The 22,217-nt window shown below is 36.1% G+C and overlaps 1 protein-coding gene across 1 annotated transcript; it reads right to left on the reverse strand.

The window, feature by feature from the left end:
* Positions 1-10,427: 10,427 nt before the first annotated feature.
* LOC147508207 (putative CCR4-associated factor 1 homolog 6) lies at positions 10,428-11,607 on the reverse strand. The gene is given in 3 exon segments (XM_086600781.1): positions 10,428-10,746; positions 10,749-11,378; positions 11,469-11,607. Coding segments are annotated over 2 exon segments (822 nt in total). The 5' UTR covers positions 11,290-11,378; positions 11,469-11,607; the 3' UTR covers positions 10,428-10,465.
* Positions 11,608-22,217: the final 10,610 nt, after the last annotated feature.

Genomic DNA, 22,217 nt, shown 5'->3' on the forward strand with positions numbered 1-22,217 from the left:
GAGCGAGGAGATGGCGGGGATGAACCTTCCGCGGACATGAGATCTTAATCAAACATGGGGGCAAGCTGAGTTGCCCTTCATCAGACTCCATTCCAAAGCAGAGACCCCGGGGGGATGAGCCTTCCGTGAACATGAGATCCAAATCAAACATGCAAGCTGAGTTGCCCCTCATCAGACTCCACTCCTGAGCAGAGACGGGGGGATGAGCCTTCCACGAGCGGAGTTCCAAATTGCAATTAGGAGCAAGCAAGCGTATCCAGAAGGAACAATACTATTGAGTTCGACAAAAGAGAAATAAATGGGATGAGACCCTTGGCAGATACAAGGTTGAGTTCTACGAAAGGGAAATGAAAGGGTGAGACACTCTGCGGATATAGTAGTGAGTTCTGTGAAGGGGAGCTTATGGCGGGGCTGAGACACTCCTGCGGACACAATGACGAGTTTTCGGAAGGAAAGATGTTGGCTGAGGTGAGACACTCTGCGGACATCGTAGTGAGTTATGTGAAGAACTTATGGCGGGGCTGAGACACTCGCGGACATAGTGGTGAGTTATCTGAAGGAGAGATGGTAGCTGAGGTGATACACTCCATGAGACAGGCGATGAGTTCGAAGGAAGGAAAGTGGGTCGGGGAGGCGTACCGATTATATGGTAGTGAGTTCTATGTGAGAGGTGTTGGCTGGGTTGAGACACATTGTAGGCATGATATTGAGTCAATAAGAGAGAGTGAAGGGGATGAGACAGTTGAGTTCTACGAAAGGGAAATGAAAGGGTGAGACACTCTGCGGATATATAAGTGAGTTATGTGAAGGAGAGCTTATGGCAGGAATGAGACACTCCGCGGACATAGTGGCAAGTTTTCGGGAAGAGAGATGTTGGCTGAGGTGAGACACTCCGCGGACATAATAGTGAGTTCTGTGAAGGAGAGCTTATGGCTGGGCTGAGACACTTCGCGGACATAGTGGTGAGTTATCTGAAGGAAAGATGGTAACTGAGGTGATATACGCCGCGGACAGGGTAGTGAGTTCCGAGAAGGAGAGTAGGTGGATGGGGGAGGCGTTCCGCTGACATGGTAGTGAGTTCTATGTGAGAGGTGGTGGCTGGGTTGAGACACATCGTGGGCATTATATTGAGTTGAAGGGAGAGAGCGAAGGGGATAAGATCCTTCGTGAATACGTTAATAGGGTATATGAACGAGAATTGATGGATTGAGTACTTCACAGACATACGGTCTAGTAGCGGAGTACATGGATATGAAATGTCCTAAGGAGGAGAAGACTACGTGCAGTCATAAGATACTGTGGATATCTAGAGTTCAAAGAGAGAGACGATGAAGTTTTAGGACTTCTCGAGTCCGCCGTCGTCATCGCCGCCGAACCCGAGAGGGGGCAAATGTAGTAGCCATATTCAGGGATGTATCACATAGGTACTGGGCCAAGAGATAAGGCCCAGACCACAGTATGTATTGAGCCAAGAGAGAGGCCCAAGAGGATACTAGGCCCCATGAGGTAAACCTAAGAGAGGGATAGAAAAAGAGGGCAGGGAAAAAAAAAAGGAGAGAGAGGGGGGGCTATCAATGGAGGCATAGAGGGGTGAGGAGAGAGAGGTGAACTACGGCGGCTTGATCCCGAGATGGGTATGTAGGCAACTGAATTGGTGCAGCCGATCCAAAATATAAAGTGAATTTGAGTAAAGTTAGAGATTCGCGGTAATTGGTTGTAACAAGCACGAGTAGCTAAAGAGTCGGTAATAAATTTGAATATCAAAGTTTGGTAGTGTATATGATCTCTAGGCTGGCCTTGGATTAGTTCAAAATAAAACAAGGAACTGTAATCCAGTACCAATCAAGCTTTTGGCCTAACAATTTGACATTGATATAATCACAAGCATTCTCCAATATGCGAGGGCGACAATCACGACATTGCATGAGACTTCATACGTGCATTGGAATTGAAACACAATTTATTATAGAACCCATATGATATAGTGAAAAGCATCATATGTGCAACTTAATATATCATATCATACGAGCAATATAATGCTAGTTACAAAGGATCTTGATGGATTTGAACTACCATCTCTCTTGGTCATCTTAGAAGTCAATATTTTGATTGCATCCTCCCAAAAAAATTGAAATGTTGTAAACATACATCTTCAATCACTATCCAAAAACTATAAAAAGTATCTTAGAATCATTCGATTAAAACACCTAATTCTATATAAGATGATTTTACAAATGCATTTTTCAACAATTGAGACCCATAAAATTCAATCTCATTAAACATTAAACAAAAAAGCCATTCAAATTTCTACCTCCAACAATTCCCGTCAACTTCGGAATTCCAAATCCACAACTTCCTCATCCAGCACCATGACTTCTCCCTTTCCTCTTGTGTTTCTTTCTCGAACCAGGTTATGAACCGAAGTTGTTGAGGGTCCATGCTTCAATCAAGAGAATAAGAAGAAAATGAAGATCTAATAGCAAAAGAGAAGTAGAGATTCAATGGCAAATATATTTTGTTTTTGTGGCAAATTCTTTTGTTATTTGGGTGTGGCAAAATTTTCTTAAAACTCCCCAAAGTAAATTTTGCTTTGCCGTGAAAATCTTGGCAAATCCGAAAAATTTTGCCATGAGCTAAAAAAAAAATATCAAACAGCGGCAAATAAGTGAAAATTGTCATTTGTCATGATTTGTCATGGCAAATGGGGCTACCAAACTCAGCCTTAAGAGTGTATAGGCTGTGTTTGATAGGAGCTATGACAAAGACAAATTTTATCACCATTTGCAAATGGCAAATTTGTCATGGTAATCAAAGTGATAATTGCAAATAGTTTGTAGCAAATCTAGATTTGTTGCTATTTGATTATATTATAACAAATAGTTTGTGGCAATTTGTGTGTAATTTACTGTGGCAAAATTTATATAGCTCCCTCCTGAGTAAATTTTGCCATCAAAATCATGGCAAATCACTAGTTGTGGCAAAACTCAAAAACATTTGCCACAGATTCAAAAATCATATCAAACAGTGGCAAATGTGTGAATAGTGTTATTTGCCATAATTTGCATTTGCCACAACTCTAATCAAACACAACCTAAACATTTCCTTTAGAGTTCCATGATTGAGCATAGCCACATAGGGGTGATAATTTGGCCCACAAGCCCTCAACCTAGCCCTAAAAAATGCTTGCAAAAGCCTTCAAAAGTTGGCCCTCATAGATTTAAGGGGCCGGCTGGCCTGGCCCTCATGCCTATTAGGGGCGAGCTAGGGCCTAGGTTCTGGAACATGAGTCCGACCCTCATTAGGCCCTCACCAACCCCCATCTATAATACAAAACAGCTCAGTTGTTAAACAAAGTTATAAGGGCTTAAGTGGTGGTCCTAATTTCTTCGGGATCTGTATAGTTAGAGTTTCCTAATGTCTATTAAATTCTTAATGTAATTCTTAGCAATATCCTTGAATTTAGGAAAAATTCAAGGAAGACAGTTTAATTAGCGTATTAAACTTGAATTTAGGAAAAAATCTAGGTAAACAAATTAAGGTAGGTAAACAATTATGGTGTTTATTAGCTAATATCCGAGTATCATTACTATTGGAAAAGAGCAAAACTAAAGAGTCCTATTTACCTAATACTCTAAAATTAATGCTTGAAGAGTTATATTTACCTAATACTAAAGAGTCCTATTTACCTAATACTCTAAAATAGACAAAAACTTCCAAAATATACTAAACCTCCAAAACCCGACTAAAAACCTCCCAAACCTCTTTTCTTCATGCCCAAAAAGAGAACCTATACTCTACAATGCAAGACCACAATGCTAATGTATGTTAAGTTGTCATTTTAGTTTTTTAAATTCTTTTATATTTTATGATTTATATAAGGTTTTTGGTTTTCAATAATAAACTATATATAGGTTGTTGCCCAAGATGGAAGACACCAAGTTGAATAAGAACCACCACTCATCCGTCTAACCTTCGGTTACCTTCCAAACGCCAATTGGGACAGCGTGCAAGAAGACAACATGAGCTTGAATTTAGGAGAAAATCTAGACAAACAACTTAAGGCAGGTAAACAATTTTGGTGTTTATTAGCTAATATCCGAGTATCATTACTATTGGAAAAGAGCAAAACTAAAGAGTCCTATTTACCTAATACTCTAAAGAGTCCTATTTACCTAATACTCTAAAATTAATGCTTGAAGAGTCATATTTACCTAATACTAAAGAGTCTTATTTACCTAATACTATAAAATAGACAAAAACTTCCAAAATATACTAAACCTCCAAAACCCCGACTAAAAACCTCCCAAACCTCTTTTCTTCATGCCCAAAAAGAGAACCTATATATACTCTACAATGCAAGACCACAATGCTAATGTATGTTGTCATTTTAGTTTTTTAAATTCTTTTATATTTTATGATTTATATAAGGTTTTTTTGGTTTCGCAATAAACTATAGGTTGTTGCCCAAGATGGAAGACACCAAGTTGAACAAGAACCACCGGCTCATCTGTCTAACCTTTAGTTTACCTTCCAAACGCCAATTGGGACAGTGTGCAAGAAGACAACAGGAGCATATGCAACGCATTGCAGCGTCCATCAACAACTTTGTACCTTCCCGACACTCATTGACACAACGTGCATGAAGAGAGAGAGAGCAACAAATAATAGTTTGAAGAGAGTTTAAGTGTATGATTTTGTTCAGGAAATTATTTTAGGTGTTTAACCTGTCTTATTTGATTCACTTTAGTTTTAATGGAAATCTGATCTCAAAGAATATTATACTTATGATGTACTTCGTTGTGCGATTATATTATTGCATCAAAGGACGAAATGTACATGTTCCTTGCAGAGAATTTAAGCTTCCACACATTCTGTAGAGTTCCTTAGGAGGCAATGCAAGAACTGCCATAATACGTACAATCAGTCTTGCAAGAAGTCACCAAGAGTAGTCGAGAAACACCCTTTTGTTTGCAAGTTATGCTCAATGTAGTCATATATGTCTGACAAGGCTTTGGGGAAGCATTTGCAAAGAGAACTGTCGTGAGCCTATGAGTGAATATCAAAGTATTAGCACAGATCCTGAGAAAGTCAAGGCCAGCAGTTAAGCCTTTATAACTTTGCTTATAACTGAGCTGTTAGTATACACTTGGAGCAGGTACTTTATTATGTAATTTTGATAGGCACACAGGAGGTTTGAGCTTATTTTATGGTCAGGATGGAGATATTTTTCAGTTTTTGTTCTTCTAGCAATAGATAGCCACCTTTCTCATGGAAGGGTTTGCTCATCTCTCAATTCTATTTTTGTGTTTTCTCCTCTTTCTCATTAACTATTCATGTTTTAGTTCGGTATTTTCTTAGTTAGGATATTATTTGGGTGTAATTTGTGTGAAAGTTTGGATACTAGCTAGCATTTCTCATAGCGTGTCTTTGGATAGAGAATATCACTCCCCTACAGGTGTAATTTGTGTGAAAGTTTGGATACTAGCTAGCATTTCTCATAGGATACCCTGACGATTTTGGTATGTGAAGCTAAGTCCTACTGTTGTATGGCCTGCATCTACTTCCATACTAGCTTATCTTCTGTTTTGATGAAATGCTCTCATTTCTTTTATGAGTGACAAGACCAATTAGGTCTGCATAATTGTTAACCTATTCTGTCTGTTATATGAAGGTTTTCTATTGTTCTTTTATTTCCTCAGTAACTTTATTCTGGAACTACTTAATTACAATTTGGTATTTCTACTGTTTCCACCTTATTTGTCAGCTAGCTGCCTCCATACCATGAGTCCATCTATGACTGATGGCTGTTGGTTCCCACAAGTACGAGACTACAAAGTGTTGATTGAAGTTAACCAACTCATTACTTTGTACGCATTTGCTTGAGGTGGTGGGTGTGCAAGGCAAAGCAAGAAACCTTGGCAAAAAAAAAAGGCACAAAGCAAGAAGAGCGCCCAGAAGTCTGTGTTATTGGTTAGCTTCTCCTCTTTTGGTGCTAAAAGTGAACACTGATAACTCATCTACAGGGAACCCTGGGAATGCTAGTTGGGGTATTATACTTGGCTGGGTTAAAAACAAATTATGTTGCAAAGTCTGTAACTATTGTGAAATAACTTTCCAAAGACATTGAGTTTGGATGGGAAAACATTTGAATTGAATCAGATCCTTGGATTTTTGCGAGTCCAGGTTAAGTCTATACTTTGTTCAAAACAAAAATTGAGTTTAGTTAAATAAATAACACACATGCATAAAGTAGTAGTATAGTAAATGTAGTAAGCTAAGACTGGTCACATTCGTTTATCGAAAATAAAAATGACTGGTCACATTCCAAAGCATGGCGCATAAGTTGCAAAATTATTAAGGTATTTTTGTAAGCAATTGTTCTTCAACCTGGCAATGGCCATGGGAATTGAACTCTTATGAGATGATGTACATTCCCTTTGTGAACACGACATGCCCATAGACACGTTTACAAGTATAAATATTGTTTTTGTTAATCAGCGAAGGCGCGCTAGATGTGATTTTTAGTTTAGCTTTTCATCGCCTCCACGAGTTAGCCCATCAACCATAATGAATAAAGTGGCGTTGCATACCATACCATTAACCTTTCACCTTTCACCATTCACCTAAGTTTGTTTTTCTTTTATTTTTTTTTTCACTGAAACATTTTGCTTGATTAAGTAGCACAAAGTTTGGTGTAAATGTGGACTTTGAAGTGGGTGGTATAGATGGTGTTTCTTTGCTTTTTCATGGGGGTAGATGATGAGGTGTTTGCCAAGCACAAAAATTTGTATAACTTTCATATTTCCTTGATCATGATTGCCTATTAGCGTTTATGAGATGGGGCCGTTATGGGAAGCACCTCTCTTAGGTATAATAATAATAATAATAATAATAACTGAATATCCAAACACCTCCTGAATGTCTTTGGGTCTAAGAAAAATACATACGTATATACTCTAACACATCTCCCTTCCAGGTCCAATTTAGATGACAAAAAAGAGAAAACAAGGGAACTCTGCCCGACCTTGAAGTTTTGCAAAAAAAAATTGGTGGTGTAATATGCATGATAAATTTAGACATGGTGTTTATTTCACTAAATTGACCCATAATGACAATTGAGTGGCATCGCCACGGGTTAAATTCTAGTAATTTTACATTACATATAACTTAATTATCTAGATTATATAAACTTTTTACTACAGTTAGTATTCAATACAGAGTATATTAGAATATAATATATACATTTTTTGTAATTAAATGAAAAAGAGATATATAGGTCATATAAAGACAAAATTAACATGCAATTCTAACGTAGTATAGTAAAATGGGTTAAATATTGCAAGTATAAGACTCTCGTCTCTTCCACCATCTCTATATCTCATTTTCTAAAGATATAAGAATAAGTTTTTTATCATTAATTGAAATTGATATATATAATCAAAAGTATAATAATAATAATAATAATAAAACACCCAAAAAAATTAAATAAATTAAAGTGTATAATTCGATCGGGCCGGCCCTCAAAATTGAGAGCCGAGGGACGGTTAAAGACTTGCGTATTTATGTCATGACCTGGCCCCTTCAACACCCTAATTGTGCATAGGCATCACTATAACTTTGGTTTTGTATCATGCATTTATTTGCAACCTTGGATGTATCTATTCGTACAAATCTGCTTTTGCCATTGACGGTGTAAGCCTACAGACATATGGGAGTCCTTCGCATTGATCATATTTAAGCTGTAAAATTCTTGTCGCAGTTGTTTCTCCACTAAAAGTTTCTCGTTATTCGATTTTGAAAAACAATAACGATAACAACAGTTTATTTATCCAGAATATGGGGCAAATGGGATAACAGTAAGACACAAGCTGCCGGTAATCTGGTACAAAACTCAGTAGTGTCTGAAATCATACCCACTAATGAAGGACCACCCAGTACAAAGGAATCAACAACGAACTGAAATAGTAAACGCCTAAACTAATTTCATTGTTTTTAAAGAAATCAACCCCACTTTGTGGAAGAAGCTCAATGAAACCATTGTCAAAAACAGGCATGACATGAAACGTGCAAATATTAAATGGCCGAAATTGCCATATCAAATTGATAAGGATAAGAAAACAATTCAAACCAAGAGAACAAGTCCATTGAACAAACAAAGAAAACTAAACAAATGGGGAAAATGCCATATCAAATTGATAAGGATATGAAAACAATTCAAACCAAGAGAACAAGTCCATTGAACAAACAAAGAAAACTAAACAAATAGGGAGAGAAGACGGCTCCTTTCATGTCTGACTGAGACATCAAAGTAGTCAAAATTTCAATTTCCTGTCAGATTTTTCAAATCCACAATATACAGAGTGCATGAACCACTGAAAAGGTCAGTCAATATCGGATGACATCAAGGGCGCTAAGAATGCAAGAAGGATGTATGACGGCATGAACGAATGGAAAAAGTCAGTTAATGCTGATAACACAAAGGGCAGTAACTAGCAAAAACCTCTAATATAATCAATCATCGTGTTGGAATAGAGGAAAACCAAATACAAGAAGATAAGACAACAAATTCAGGGATTCTGATTAAAAAATGAAAAACCATACTGGTTTTCGTAACTCTAATGATCAATTCCACATTATTTTCCATCTATCCAAATAATAATCAATCAATAGAACATTTATGTCAATGTAAAAGAGTGTTCAAATAAAATCACCGCTAAAAATTACATGCAGATACAGATACAAGTATGTACACACAGGTGCATAGACTTTAAGCTGTTAGTATAGTAGTAAATACAAAAACAGATTACGTGTCAATGCTGATTCTACATGACTTGAGGAAAATAAGTAATAATAATAAAGACAGGATCAACCTTGAATGCATTTCTAAACATTTCTAAACATCGGAGTAATGTTGGTGATAACTCGTAATATTATCCAGGTGAATAAAACCATGTAAACTGCAAAGAAACGCCACAGTGAATAAACAGATGGAAAAAGTAAGGCGGGTAATCCAATATGAAAGCATGCATGATTGGAAAGCAAAGGACAATAGGGTGACAGCTAAGATACTTGCAACTAATTCGTGGTTACCTCACTTTCATGTCATGGGAACTTCCAAGTTCCAACACACACCAAGTTATGTCATAAGTGAACACAGGCTTGGCTACAACAGAAGAAACCCAAACAGCAGCAGGCATAACACATTTAAAGAATGGAACTAATACTAAACCTTTTGTTAAATGGTGACAATGAGGTTCTTTACAATTTATATCAATCCTACAGTTCCATCAAGGCCAATATATTGCAGCTACCAATGCAAAGATAACTAAGATGCAAAAGAAAATCACATAGAAATTAAAACTTTCAATGTACTACAGCAAAAGTACTAAACAATATATGCATCTAACTATCTTAGATGCACAAAGTTCAAAAAAGTGAAAAACCTAGAGTGTGAAAAGAAACATGCATCAGTGTATAAGATAACAACAGGATTCTTGATTCCCCACAGGACATTAAAGGGAAGAAAAACATAGGTCAAATTGCCTACTCTAATATGCCTACTTACTCCAATAGAATGACTAATATCCTAATATACTCTGCCTCCAACCATCGGAATCCTGTTATCACATTCACTAAGTAAATTTTCACATACACTAAGTTAATTTTCACATACACTAATCCCTTTCATAACTTATTTCCACGGTGAGGGTGGGATTCGAACCTAAAATTTTGAGACCAAACTTCCAAGTCATAACAGGTATCACACACACTAGAAGATGCAAAATTGTTGAATAACCAACAGACTAGACACGTTCTGAAAATTGATAGGTCAGATTCTATAATTGAATAACTTACTTGGATGGAACAACAGACAATAGAACCCCCTCCCCAAACAAAATAAGTAATAAAAATCATGGTAAGGATTTCTAAAGAAACCTTGTTCATATAAAACACAAATATCAACTGTGGTTCTATACATTTAACAAAAAAATCTACTTGTAAAGCTCACAGAAGAAAAAGACCACACGTAGCAATAGAGGAAAGCAACACCTAATTTGCCAAAGTCGACCTAAGAATACTAAGGTTGTTTCAACTTAATTAAAAATAAATAAATAAGTAATAAATTAATACATTACGCCTACAACCATCAGAGAAGACTGACACCCGTAAAGCTGAATCTTCCTAAACACTCAAACAACTCAAGGAAGTAGTCACTTAAGAAATACTAAAGCTTGTGGATAGAATAAAAAGGACCAGTGCCCAGAGGTATCAACTGCAGTTCTATAAATTCATGTTAAGGTTTAATGACAAAGCTGCAAAGAGAATAAATTAACATAAAGATACCATTTCACAAAAGTAACATCTAACTTGCCAACATTAACCATAAAACTAAAAGCTACATACAACAATGTACTTAAGCAGAGATATTTTTTTCCTTAATTTTATTTTATTTATTTCATTTTTTTCAATGAGTATTTTGTCCATTTTCAACACCAAGACCATACAACACACCAGCATATTTCTCAGTAGAGCCATTAAAGAAAGACTCTTTCAACTTCCTGAATGTACAAGATGTGAGCAAACTATCAGACCCAGCTTGATGACATATCCCAATCCTTTCCACATCCAAAAGTTCAGCGAGCTTGTTCAATCCACCGTGAAGACTATTGCAAAACTTCATCAGATGCTTAATATCATACACAGTAGGGAAATACATATTAATGAGGCTAAAAAACCCGGTTTCGTATCAGGTAAATTCTGACAAGTCAACAGCTTAAGCAAGTATCCAAAATCATACCCACTATGAAAAGTAACCCAATGCACATCATCATTCATAACAATCCCACTAGTCATTAAAAGCTGTGAAAAACGATACGCATCAACACCCATCTCCACATTCTTCTTGAAATCCATCCCACACTGTCTCAAAAGCTCGATAGAGTCATTGGCAAACACATCGTCATCAACGTTAAATTCACGGAAATTAAATTGCCAAACACAATGTTTATCCGTACCACAAGTCGGTAAATTCCCATTTTCATCAGAAAAAGTTAATCCCAATTGAATCAACTTCAACATATCCACATTAGCTTTCAATGTCTGGTAATGATATTCAGAACTATGTTTAAAAGTACCAACGGGTCGTAAAACGATACCGGGAAACTCAGTGTCCATTGCAATATAAGGATAATCATCAACTATTTCTCTTATTAAATCAAACTCTTCTTCTAAATTCACATTCCATACTTCCCTTATATGTATCGTATCACTTTTCGGTAAAATCGACATTTCTAAGCATAAATTTCGTGATATTTAACTTACAAGGTTGTAACTTTATACCAGATCTGTAATTCGTCTAATGAAATGAAGTCAAACACCTGAAAATTTTACAAGAAACAAAAAAGTCAGAGTTAGTACCAAATGAAATGGGATAAAAAGGGGTTCGGGGGAAACAGATCAGATCTGACCTTGAGATCTGAGTCATGGATCTTGGATTTCCAAGATCTTCATTTGAGAGATGGAAACGAAGATGGGGAAAAAAATAAAGTCGAAGAAGAAGAGATGAGAGAGAAAAAGAGAAGCTTTGGAGCTTTTCTAGGGTTTCTTTTATTTTAATATATATTTTATTATTATATCTAATTTTTATATTTGTAAAAGTCAATATAATTATTAACTTTAATTTTGAAATTAAAGAGGCGTGAAATCCTGAAATTTCTTAATTTATTTTATTTTATTAAGTGGTGAATAATGTGATAGGGTGGGGTCCAGGACAGGTTGATGGGGACGTGGAGGAATGTGATGGGTGTAACTTTACCAATTTGATGACGATAATTGAGAGGAAGGTGAGATTTTTTTTTTGTTTTTTTGTTTGACGAGTGAGTGGGGGAGTGGACAACTCATTTTGAAGAGTTGCAACTGTGACACCCCTTTGGCGGCTAAATCCCCCTTTTTTTCTTTAATTTTTTGGTACTAACACAAACTATTTAACCTCTCCAGCATAGGTCGTTCTAATTTACGAATTTTTTTAATAAAACAAAAATAATTCCAATGGTATCTCATAATTCCATCGAATATTTCAAATATTTAACACTATTAACTAACATTTCAAGTATTGACTAAAATGGAATATACTTTTACTCACTTTTGTTGGAAAATACATTTCAACCAAACATATATATATATATATATATACCCGCAAAAAATAGGGTCTTAATTCAATTTGTTAATTCGATGGAGTGGCTCTATCCCTTCCTATATATAAAAAAATAAAGTCGTAAGTAATTAAATTTGTAGAATGAGATGAAAACCATTGTATAAACTGTTGCATACAAAATATTGTATATGGATCCCTCCTATATATAGAACATTTACAACAAACTTTCAACCTCACTCAATCTTAGTGTCGTGTTACTATTTATATGCTTATATATCAAATATAATGCCACTCACTATTTAGTGGTGTTACTATTTGGATACATATTAATTCAATTTTAAATTTTGTTTTCTGTCTACGAAATTGTATTTTATTTATTACACATGAATTAATATTATAATGATTTATCCTCTAATCTTAACTTTAGAAGTCGGAGACGATCACCTATCTCATTCGTTAATATACTGATATTACCAACCATCAATTCCATACATATTGAAGCATGGTCCATACTAAAAGGTCGTTTATACAAATCTTCTTCTCATAAAAAGTGAGGTGCCACAATTTGTGGAACGTTGACATTTGTGCCACAAGTTAATGAACTTTGGAGGTTGAAAATAGTTTGGAACAGGTACCTACTCCGCTTTTCATGAATTTATCAGCCCAAAGTCCAAACCCCATGTTTGTAGACTTATTGACTTGTAGTATTGAATTGGACGAAGTTACAGGGTAAGTTCTGAAACCCATCAAATGACAATCTTGTTTACTTTAAACCCCTGCTCAAAGAAAAGTACGTGACTGGCTGCTAGAGAAACAAATGATTTTACAGTTTTCTAGCTTTACCACCCCAATACTTATGCCAATTAGCTTTACCCGCCTCACTTCTTTCATCTAGAGGCTTACCCCCAAGACCACGTGCGGCACATCCAAATCAATTTTGGTTGACCGTGTTCTTTCTGTTGAGTGCATTTGAAAATACATAAATACATGTATGTTTTTTACCTAGAATAGAGTTTTAATTACTATAATGACCCTTGACTTGGAGAAGACTGAATTCAAATTTTTGACACGTGTCATTATCTTGACAAATCAAATCGACGGCCAATATATATATATATATATAATTATTATCATGTGAGATGACGTGTCTTCATCTGATCATTTCTATCTAACAGCTGGGGTCTTTCATGCAGAGAAACTTTGTATATTCCAATATGAGCTCGACACTTATCTTTTTTAGCGGGAAGAAAGAAAGAATTGTGCATCTTAAAGTTTCTTATCATTTTTAGTGTTTGATCATATTAAAACATGTTTATGAGAGGTTTAGATAGTGCATCTTGTATCATTTTTGGTTTGATCATATTAAAACATGTTGAAGGGTTTGAAGCTTCGATGGTTTGATTGGTTGTTGTACAAGTTGTTGTACAAGTAAACAGGACATGCATTAAAGCTTGGTTTCTTAGTGATTATTCAAGGTAAATCCATCAATCTCATACCTTTATGGTAATGAAGTTACTTTAGAGCATTTTGTGTATGAAAAACATCATTTTTGTATAAAAAAGTAAATTTTCACAAAACATCATTTTTTTTAATCGTGCATTTAGTGGTTGTAGGCTTAATACAAAACGGTGGTTCCATAATTGTATTTTCTGTTCATTTTAGTAGTAATGAACCATTTTAATTGTTTTCATTGATGTAGTTGGTATATATTTGAGTTGGGGTTGTTGCTAATATGTGTAACAACAGGTTATTTCGGTTATTTCTTCTCTATGGCTTGCTTTGGGGAGAAGAATTTGGTTATTCATTTTGCTGGATTCTTTAGTCATCCACCTGGAGGTTTTGCATATTTACTAACTAACTACAAGACTGCTGCACCACCATTTGTGATGAGGAATGTTGATGGGGATTGATTGAACATCATGGATTTGAAAGATGATATAAAAGAAAAATATTTCTCTAACAAGAATGATGAATTTGTTATGTTCTATGTAATTTGGGGTGAGAAGTTTTATGTGATGATAGACGAAGAATTGTTTAAGATATGGGGATTGTTGGAATGTGATGACAATGGGGACTCCCACATTTTTGTTGAGTTTGATTGCAACAAGGAAATAGACAGTGAAATACTTCAAATTATAGCACCACCACCACCACTTCACAACTAAGAAAGCTAGTAAAGGGAAGAGCAAAATCTTATTGCAGTTGTCTGATGAAGATGATTTCTAGGATACTGTAAATGATGACTTAGGCCCCCTTACTGGTATTAATATTACACGAGTAGCACCACATCCTCATATTGTTCCAACACCACCAACACCACCACCTCAGCTAGATGAGATACAAGATGATGAAGGATATAGAAGCACGCATTCATCTGATGAAGAGAGGGAGTAGCGTTGTTCAGGGCATGATGATTTCGATGAGTTCATTTCTAGGACTGAGAATGTTTATGATACAGAAGTTGAAGGTGAAAGGGAGTCATCAGTAGTAAGACCTATTAAGTGGACCCTTTATATGGAGTGGGCAACTCTTACAGAATTGCGTAGAGACATCAGGGATTACTGTATAAAGAATAAATTTGTAGGAGAGATGCCAAACAATGAGAGTTACAGAATTAGAGCACATTGTAAGGGTGTAGACAAGATGGGTGATAGATGCCCATGGCTAGCATACTTCAGGTTGCAACAAGATGGGTCCACAATGAGGTTGAACACCTTTGTGGATCATCACATTTGTGAGGCTGACCCTAAACTCAAGAATAGGATGGCTGATGCAAGATGGGTAGCTACAAAGATTGAAGATCAAATGAAGGTAATTAATGAGGAGTTGTTTAATGTTTGATGTGTACATTTTTTTGATGTTGTGTACATTAGTTTGATGTTTGTTATAATTTTTGCAAGGTTCATTTGAAGATCATGTCTCCTGCTTTTATAATGAAAGAAGTCAGGAGGATTTATCTTGTTAGCATAAGCTACTACACAGTTTGGACTGCGATAGATAAATGTTTGCAAGCAATAAATGGTGATTATGGGGCCAGTTACAATCTTGTCCCAATTTTTTGTGATAAGGTATGTACTTTCCTGTATATAATTATAATTGTATATGTTTTTTCAGTTTTTTCATTGGTAAAGAGAATTTTATTAAGTTAATTAATGTATGCATATGCTTTTGTATGTGCTTTTGAATACATGTTTTCAGATATTGCAAAGCAATGGCCCAAACAACATTGCAAAATACTATAAAGATGGGAACACCTTACAGTTTGAAGGTGTTTGTATTGCATTTAGGGCTTCTTTAGATGCTTGGTTGGTGGGGTGTAGGCTAATAATTGGTTTGGATGGATGTTTCTTGAAAGGAAAGTATGGTGGTAAAGTGCTAAGTATGATTGGACTAGATGGAAACAATGGACTTTTTCCATATACATTTGTAGGTCAGAGGGTAAAGAAACATGGAAAGCATTTTTGGTTATAATGGTCAAATATCTTGAACATCACAGTAGACCCCTTACGTTTATATTTGATAGGTAGAAGGGTTTGATTCAAGCTGTGAAAGAGACATTCCCTAGAGCAGCACATAGATTCTATTTTAGGCATATGTACAAAAACTTCAAAAAATATTTTAAGGGTGCCTATATGGAGTTGCTAGGATGGACTCATGGAGTATTGTGATAAACACGCATTTATTCGAACGTTTATTGCTTTCAGTTACTTATTTTCTTAAGTCCGAGGTCCACAATCCAAAGTCCGAAGTCCAAAGACCCAAGTCCAAAGTCCAAAGTCCAAAGTCCAATGTCCGTATAGTCGTACGTTTTAGTCAAGTTGTCTTACTCACGTGGGTTTGATAAGATAGGTAGAGTAAGGGATCGTCCAAACCTTAGGGCTCGGAAAATGTTCACAACTGGAATTACAACTTTTAGTGAGTAGGATTTTAGGTTTTTTAGTTGGTTTTAATTAAATTAACGATAATGCAAATAAGGTAAATTACTACGGTGATTCTATGTGGGTAAACAAAAATAGAGAAATAGGGAGAGAGTTAATCATACTCATGCAAGAATTATTTTTTAACAATTTATATCACCACATCACTACATCTCTAATTCGTCTCGTGTTCGGAAACGACGTTGAGTATTGATCCCTAGCGCATGCCCACATCTCTGAGCCGCATCACACTAACATAAGGAGTTGAACTAATATTTCATCTCTGGAATATCATTTTAGCTCCTGGCTCGATTCCACATCACCTGGACAAATTGGAGAGTTAGTTCGACACCATAGAGTCGCGTCGCGAGACATTTTGGGTCGCTTCGAGACTATTTCGGAGCATCAAAGCACTCAAATTTATGCGGTCTCGATCATTTTGGGACCGGATGTTTAATCTATGCCTAATTCCTAAGTAGCGATTCTAGAATATTAACGAAGTCAATCCGGATTCTCACACGAAGCAAAGATAACCCCCCCCGAGGGGATTAGCTTCGTGGTCATTGAAGGAATAATAAAACTTGTTGTAGACATTAAGTAAATAAATGCAGGACAAGAATTAAACTAGAAAAGAAATGACTGTTATTAAGGGTAAAATGACTTACAGTATTTAAGCTGCTGGAAAGTAAATGACGGAATGTAAGTGCTTAATTAAAACTAACTACTGCTAAGCGGAGTTATAGCATAAAATGCTGAAGGGAAAATAATGAAGGCTACCCCCTCATATATATAGGCGGAAGACCCTTCACGTGAAATCCTAACAATTAATCAGGTTTGTTTGTTACCTAATTGAAACGTTCAAAACTTTGAGAATCAAAGTTTTGTTTTACCTGTATTAAATTTTGTCCTTTAGCTTATAAGGTTTTGTCTTTATATGTTTTAGTTTCGTCTTTTAGCCCAATTCAATTCAAACATTGAATTGGTGCGTGTCTTTTCATTGCAAGGTGGCACAAATTTGTGACCATTACTTGCCACCGCCTATCTTGACTCGTCATGCCTTTTGGGCCCTTGAGTGGGTCCACTTAGTATGTCCGATGGCGGGCCGATTTTGGCGTTTTTACAACTTTCTGTCTTTGCGTAGAGTTTGTCGCCCTGGTCGCTCTAGTAGTTCACTAGCCAACGTCGGCACCCCGATTTATCCGATTTGAGCTTTGGAAGTTTGCTATTTCTTTATATGTGGACCAGTTCTGCACTGGTTTTGTTCTTTTAGAAACTTCGGCTCTAGTCAGGCTCTGTTGGGCTTTACTGGGGTTGAGTGGGAAACTTCAAATATTCCAGTATTTCCGTACTTCGATGCACGTTTTATCATTATATTTATTTTAAATGCGGAAACCTGCAAAAGTACAAAAATATAATTATTACATTATTATTAAACACATAATCGACCAAAATGCTATGTCTCTCGGGGTTTAATATTACAGTTTTGGGTGCTTATCATGTTGTCAAGGCATATAAGAAGACTGAATTTGAGAGAATAATGAAGCTAATAGAGGCATAAGATTCAGAAGCAGTAGCCTGGTTGAATAGAGAGGGATATGAATCTTGGTCAAGGGCACATTATGACCATGAAACTAAATGTGATCAAGTTACTAACAACTTCTCAGAATCTTTTAACAATTGGATTTTAGACTTGAGGGATCTGCCTATTGCAAGTTTAGTTGACAAGTATCACTTAATGGTGATGAGTTTGAGATATAAAAGAAAGAAAACTGCCTTAAAGATGAATATAGATGGTTTGGTGCCCATGGTAGAAAAATATATCAAAGCGATGATTGAACTAATTCCAAATTCCAAACTATGGCCTATATGTTGTAAAGAATGAGCATGGGACAAGGTGGATTGTAAATTTAGTAAACCATGAATGTGATTGTCAAAAGTGGTAGTTGAGTGGCATAGTTTGTATACATGCTATAACTGTGTTATATCCTATAAGAATGTCATGGACAGAGTATTGCAGCTCTTTCTATCATGTGAGGAGTTATTTACTATCATATAGTGGCACCATCAAACCAATAAGAGATATGAAAGAGTGGCCAAAACCAACTGTAAGTATATTGTTTTGTCATACAATAGTTAACTTTTTTGCTTTATCATACATTTCAAAATACATTTTATATTGATTACTTTGTGTAGGACCCTAACGAAATTGTCCGTCCTCCTCCATTTGAGAGAGGCATTGGAAGGCCTAGGAAACAAAGGATCGAGGGGAAGAATATGAGGAAGAAGATAGGGGGAGGGCAAAACAAGAGGAGGAAGATGACTTGCACAAGATGTAAGAAACAAGGACATAACTCTAGGACCGCAGCGGGGCTCGCTTCATTTGGAAGAAATAATAACAACATCGCTGCTTGAGAATCAGTTGATTCAATACCACCAAATTCTGGTCCAGTAACTTCAGGTTCAAGTAGCCGGGAGCCAGCACCACCACCAAGGTTGAAAAGTATTTTATATTTGAACCTCATTATTAAACTGCATTATTAATTAACAAGCTAATGTAGTTTAGAATAACTCATGTAGGTCAAAAAAGGTAAATCATCAAGCAGCTACCAGTCGAGGGAAATCAAGTGCAAATCAAGATGCAACAGAAGTAGCTACCAACAGGAAAGGAAAACCAAGTGCAAAACAAACTGGGAAAAAGTCGGTAAGCAAGGGAAATGAACTAAAATCTCAGCCTCAAACTCTGGTATATTACCCTCCAAGTGAAGCTTACTTGAAAGGCACGAAAGCACCGAAGGAGCCAGCACAAAGATTTTTCTAGGGACCTGAGCATAGACACAGTATGGGAGACTTGCTAGCAAAGCAACATCACAAGTCGATTGTAGATGTGTTGACAGCAGCAAGGGAAACATTTGGGGCACCAGGAGCAACACCACCTCAGACTAGAGAACCAACACCATATCCATGGCCAGTACAAGCACCAGCACAAGCTCCATCACTATCAACTCAGCCAAAGAAGCACCTTCCTCCTCTTGCACCCCCGTTGAGAGAAAGTAGTAGAAGAAAAGCTGTGAGGCCACCATCCCAGTCGCAACCTTGATTGCTTTTGCTAATTTTGGATAGATGGACATGTGTTATGGCCTATTAAGAGTACTTTATGGGCTATGTTTTTGGATTCAGTACTGTTTAGAAACTAATTAGTTTTGGATTTGTTCTACTGTTTTTATTTTGGATTATGCAATTATGGATTTGTCTGCAGAACTGAATGTTCATTGACTCTTACCTTTTGAGAATGCATGAATGTCCTAGTTTGCATTTTCCGTAACTTTCTTCAGTATTTTCTATTGCTTTGTAAAAATTTTTAGGTGGTAATAGCTGAATGAATATTGCATAATAAATTCAATGCAGGTACCAAGAAAGGAAGCAAGTTAAAGAAGTGTGGTTATATAGTGTGATGTTGTTATGAAGTGATGTTGTTATGTAGTGTGGTTTAGACTTTGTTGGTCTAGGTTTTGTTGCAATTATGTTTTTAGTTTGTTTCTACAATCTGTTTTTTCAGTACTGCTATTATTTTTAATGTTATGAATAAATGTCTGTAAATGTTTTGAATCAATGAATCAATGTTGTTTCAGTACTGATCTTGTTTTGGGATGTTGCAGTTTCAACAGTCATTTATTTCTACCAAGTGAAGCATGATTGACAGAACTTAAATGTATAATAATTTCATTTCATTTCAGGAGCACGTAGTCTACTTTTACAGAGTATAATTGTATAATCATCGCAAAGAATGTGTACTCTTTTTGTGCTTGGTAAATGTGTACTCTTTCCTGTGCTTGGTAACAAAGAAAAGGAAAAAGATGGAACTGGGTTTTAACAAAATGAGGGAGAATGGCTTGTTCAAGACAACAAAATAAAAAGGAAACTTTGAAAAGTTCCTCTTGCTAGTTTTGAATTCAGTCGCAAGATCAATACTAAAGTTTGAATTAATCACAACTTCCTAAATTCGCCCACGATAATTGCTGCTTCACGTAGAAGGATATGAAAACAATCAACTGAAGCTAATAAGAACTCACTGGATAGTGTTTGGACTCCGCAACTGCCGGTTTTACACCAATGTATTTTTCTATGAATTGGCAGAGATCTCTTTCATTGATTGGGAACAGGGAGCGTGGTGTTCATGGAACTTCACTATTTTTATGATGAAGTGGTATTTATTTTACATGTTGTGACAAAAGGTGAACACAAAATGATGGAAGTTGTTTGCCTGGTTTGCAGGCATTCTTGACTTCCAAATAGAACAGGCAAAGGAAACTAACTTCAACAAGAAGAAAGATACTTTGAAACCAAACCTGGCTGCGGTTCCCAGTGCTTTTCATTTTTTCCTAGGAATGCAAGCAGATTAAGTTTAGAACATCAACTGACCTTCATTTTTAGAATCATTTCTTCTTCTTTATTCATTTTTTCTTTTTTGAAACTTCTAGTTATATCCATTTCAAAAACAAAGGCCAAAGGTAATCACAAGTGAGGAGCTGACAATTTCTGAATTCTCTAAGTTCTTAAATGTATCTTACTAATTTCCTAGAATTAGACTTGTCTGCGTATACAATATACACTAATAGACTAATAGTATTACAGAACACCACATGACCTAGAAGTGCGAGTCAAGCTAAGCCACCATTACATTACATAATCTTGAACTCTTACATTGAACAACCGAAAGCACCATTACAACAACCAAATAACCCATCTTGGAATTTCTAAGTAAACATCCAAGTAAAAAAAAACAACAAAAACTACAACTACACACCATTTTTCCGTCTTAACTTTCGTTAACTCCAACTGCAATTGACCATTAACCTTATTCAATTCACGTCTTTTTCCCTTCAAAGCTTCATCTTTTGCCTCCAAAACTTCCTCTCTGTTGTTTCATTGCTCTAGAACCCATTCAAAATAACCACATGCTTTCGCCGACTTGATATCGTAATGCTTACACCCATAAAACAATTTTCCTGGGTTTTTTGGAGTTTTGGAACTTCTTATATATACTGGATCACCACAAAAACAATATCTTTGGGAAGAGACAAACGATGACGACATTTAATTTTGTTGTCAATGTTTTGGTGGAGTGAAGGAGTTGTGAATTGAGGAGAAGTGATTTTGAGACTCTCTTCGATGCTGAGAGTCCCATTCAATTTGAGGTGTTTTGATGACTCGCCTTGATTCAGTTCAAGTACGTGTTGAACTACAGTATGTGGAAATGAGAATGGGCCAATGTGTTGAGATGATGACACGTGTCAAAAATTTGAATTCAGTCTTCTCTAAGTCAAGGGTCATTATAGTAATTGCACTGGATAAGGGGCATTTATGTATTTTCAAATGCACTCAACAGAAAGAACACGGTCAACCAAGGTTGATTTGGATGTGCCGTGGTCTTGGGAAGTGTGGTGGTAAAGCTAGAAAACTGATGATTTTATGGGCGGCTCTCTACAGTTTCCTTATTCTCGTACTCACATTGAACTTGAGAGTGTTTTCACTTGGGTGATATTTTTATTATTTATTTATTAGCATTCAATCTTGTATTGGGTGATACAGTGCAAATAAACGTCACAAATTTAGTTTCATTGACATTAAGAATGACCAATTTTCTGATTGGGTGCAAATAAATAAAAAATAACTTAGTTGACTTAAGTCAAAATCTGCTCACAAACATATGACCCAAATAAAAAATGAGCCCTAAGTAGAATCAATTATGGGTATTTTGGAGTGTGATGAGATAATCGGAAAGACACACGAAAACAACAACAAGCCGTTTCCTCCATCAATCCAATTTGATGCCAAATTAATCAAGTGAGCATATGTGAACGTTCTTGAGTTGGTTTTTTTTTAGAGGGTGTAAAATGACTATTGGTTGTTGTCGTTGATTGTTCTATGCGTGTATTTACCATAAGTAAATTGATCATGTTAAATATGCACTAAGCACTAGCAGGAAGGGAAACTTGGTTGTGCTTCTACATGAATGAAGGCACACCTATTGCTTAAGAATGTTGGCAAACATCCTATGCCTAGATTCTAGAGTCAAGTGTTAGAGTATTTTTTGTAGCCGATTATTTTTTAACTCATATAAGAAAGTACCGATTTTCTGATTGTCA

The sequence above is a fragment of the Coptis chinensis genome, chromosome 3, assembly GCF_015680905.1.
Source record: "Coptis chinensis isolate HL-2020 chromosome 3, ASM1568090v1, whole genome shotgun sequence".
NCBI classification, from domain to species: Eukaryota; Viridiplantae; Streptophyta; class Magnoliopsida; order Ranunculales; family Ranunculaceae; genus Coptis; species Coptis chinensis.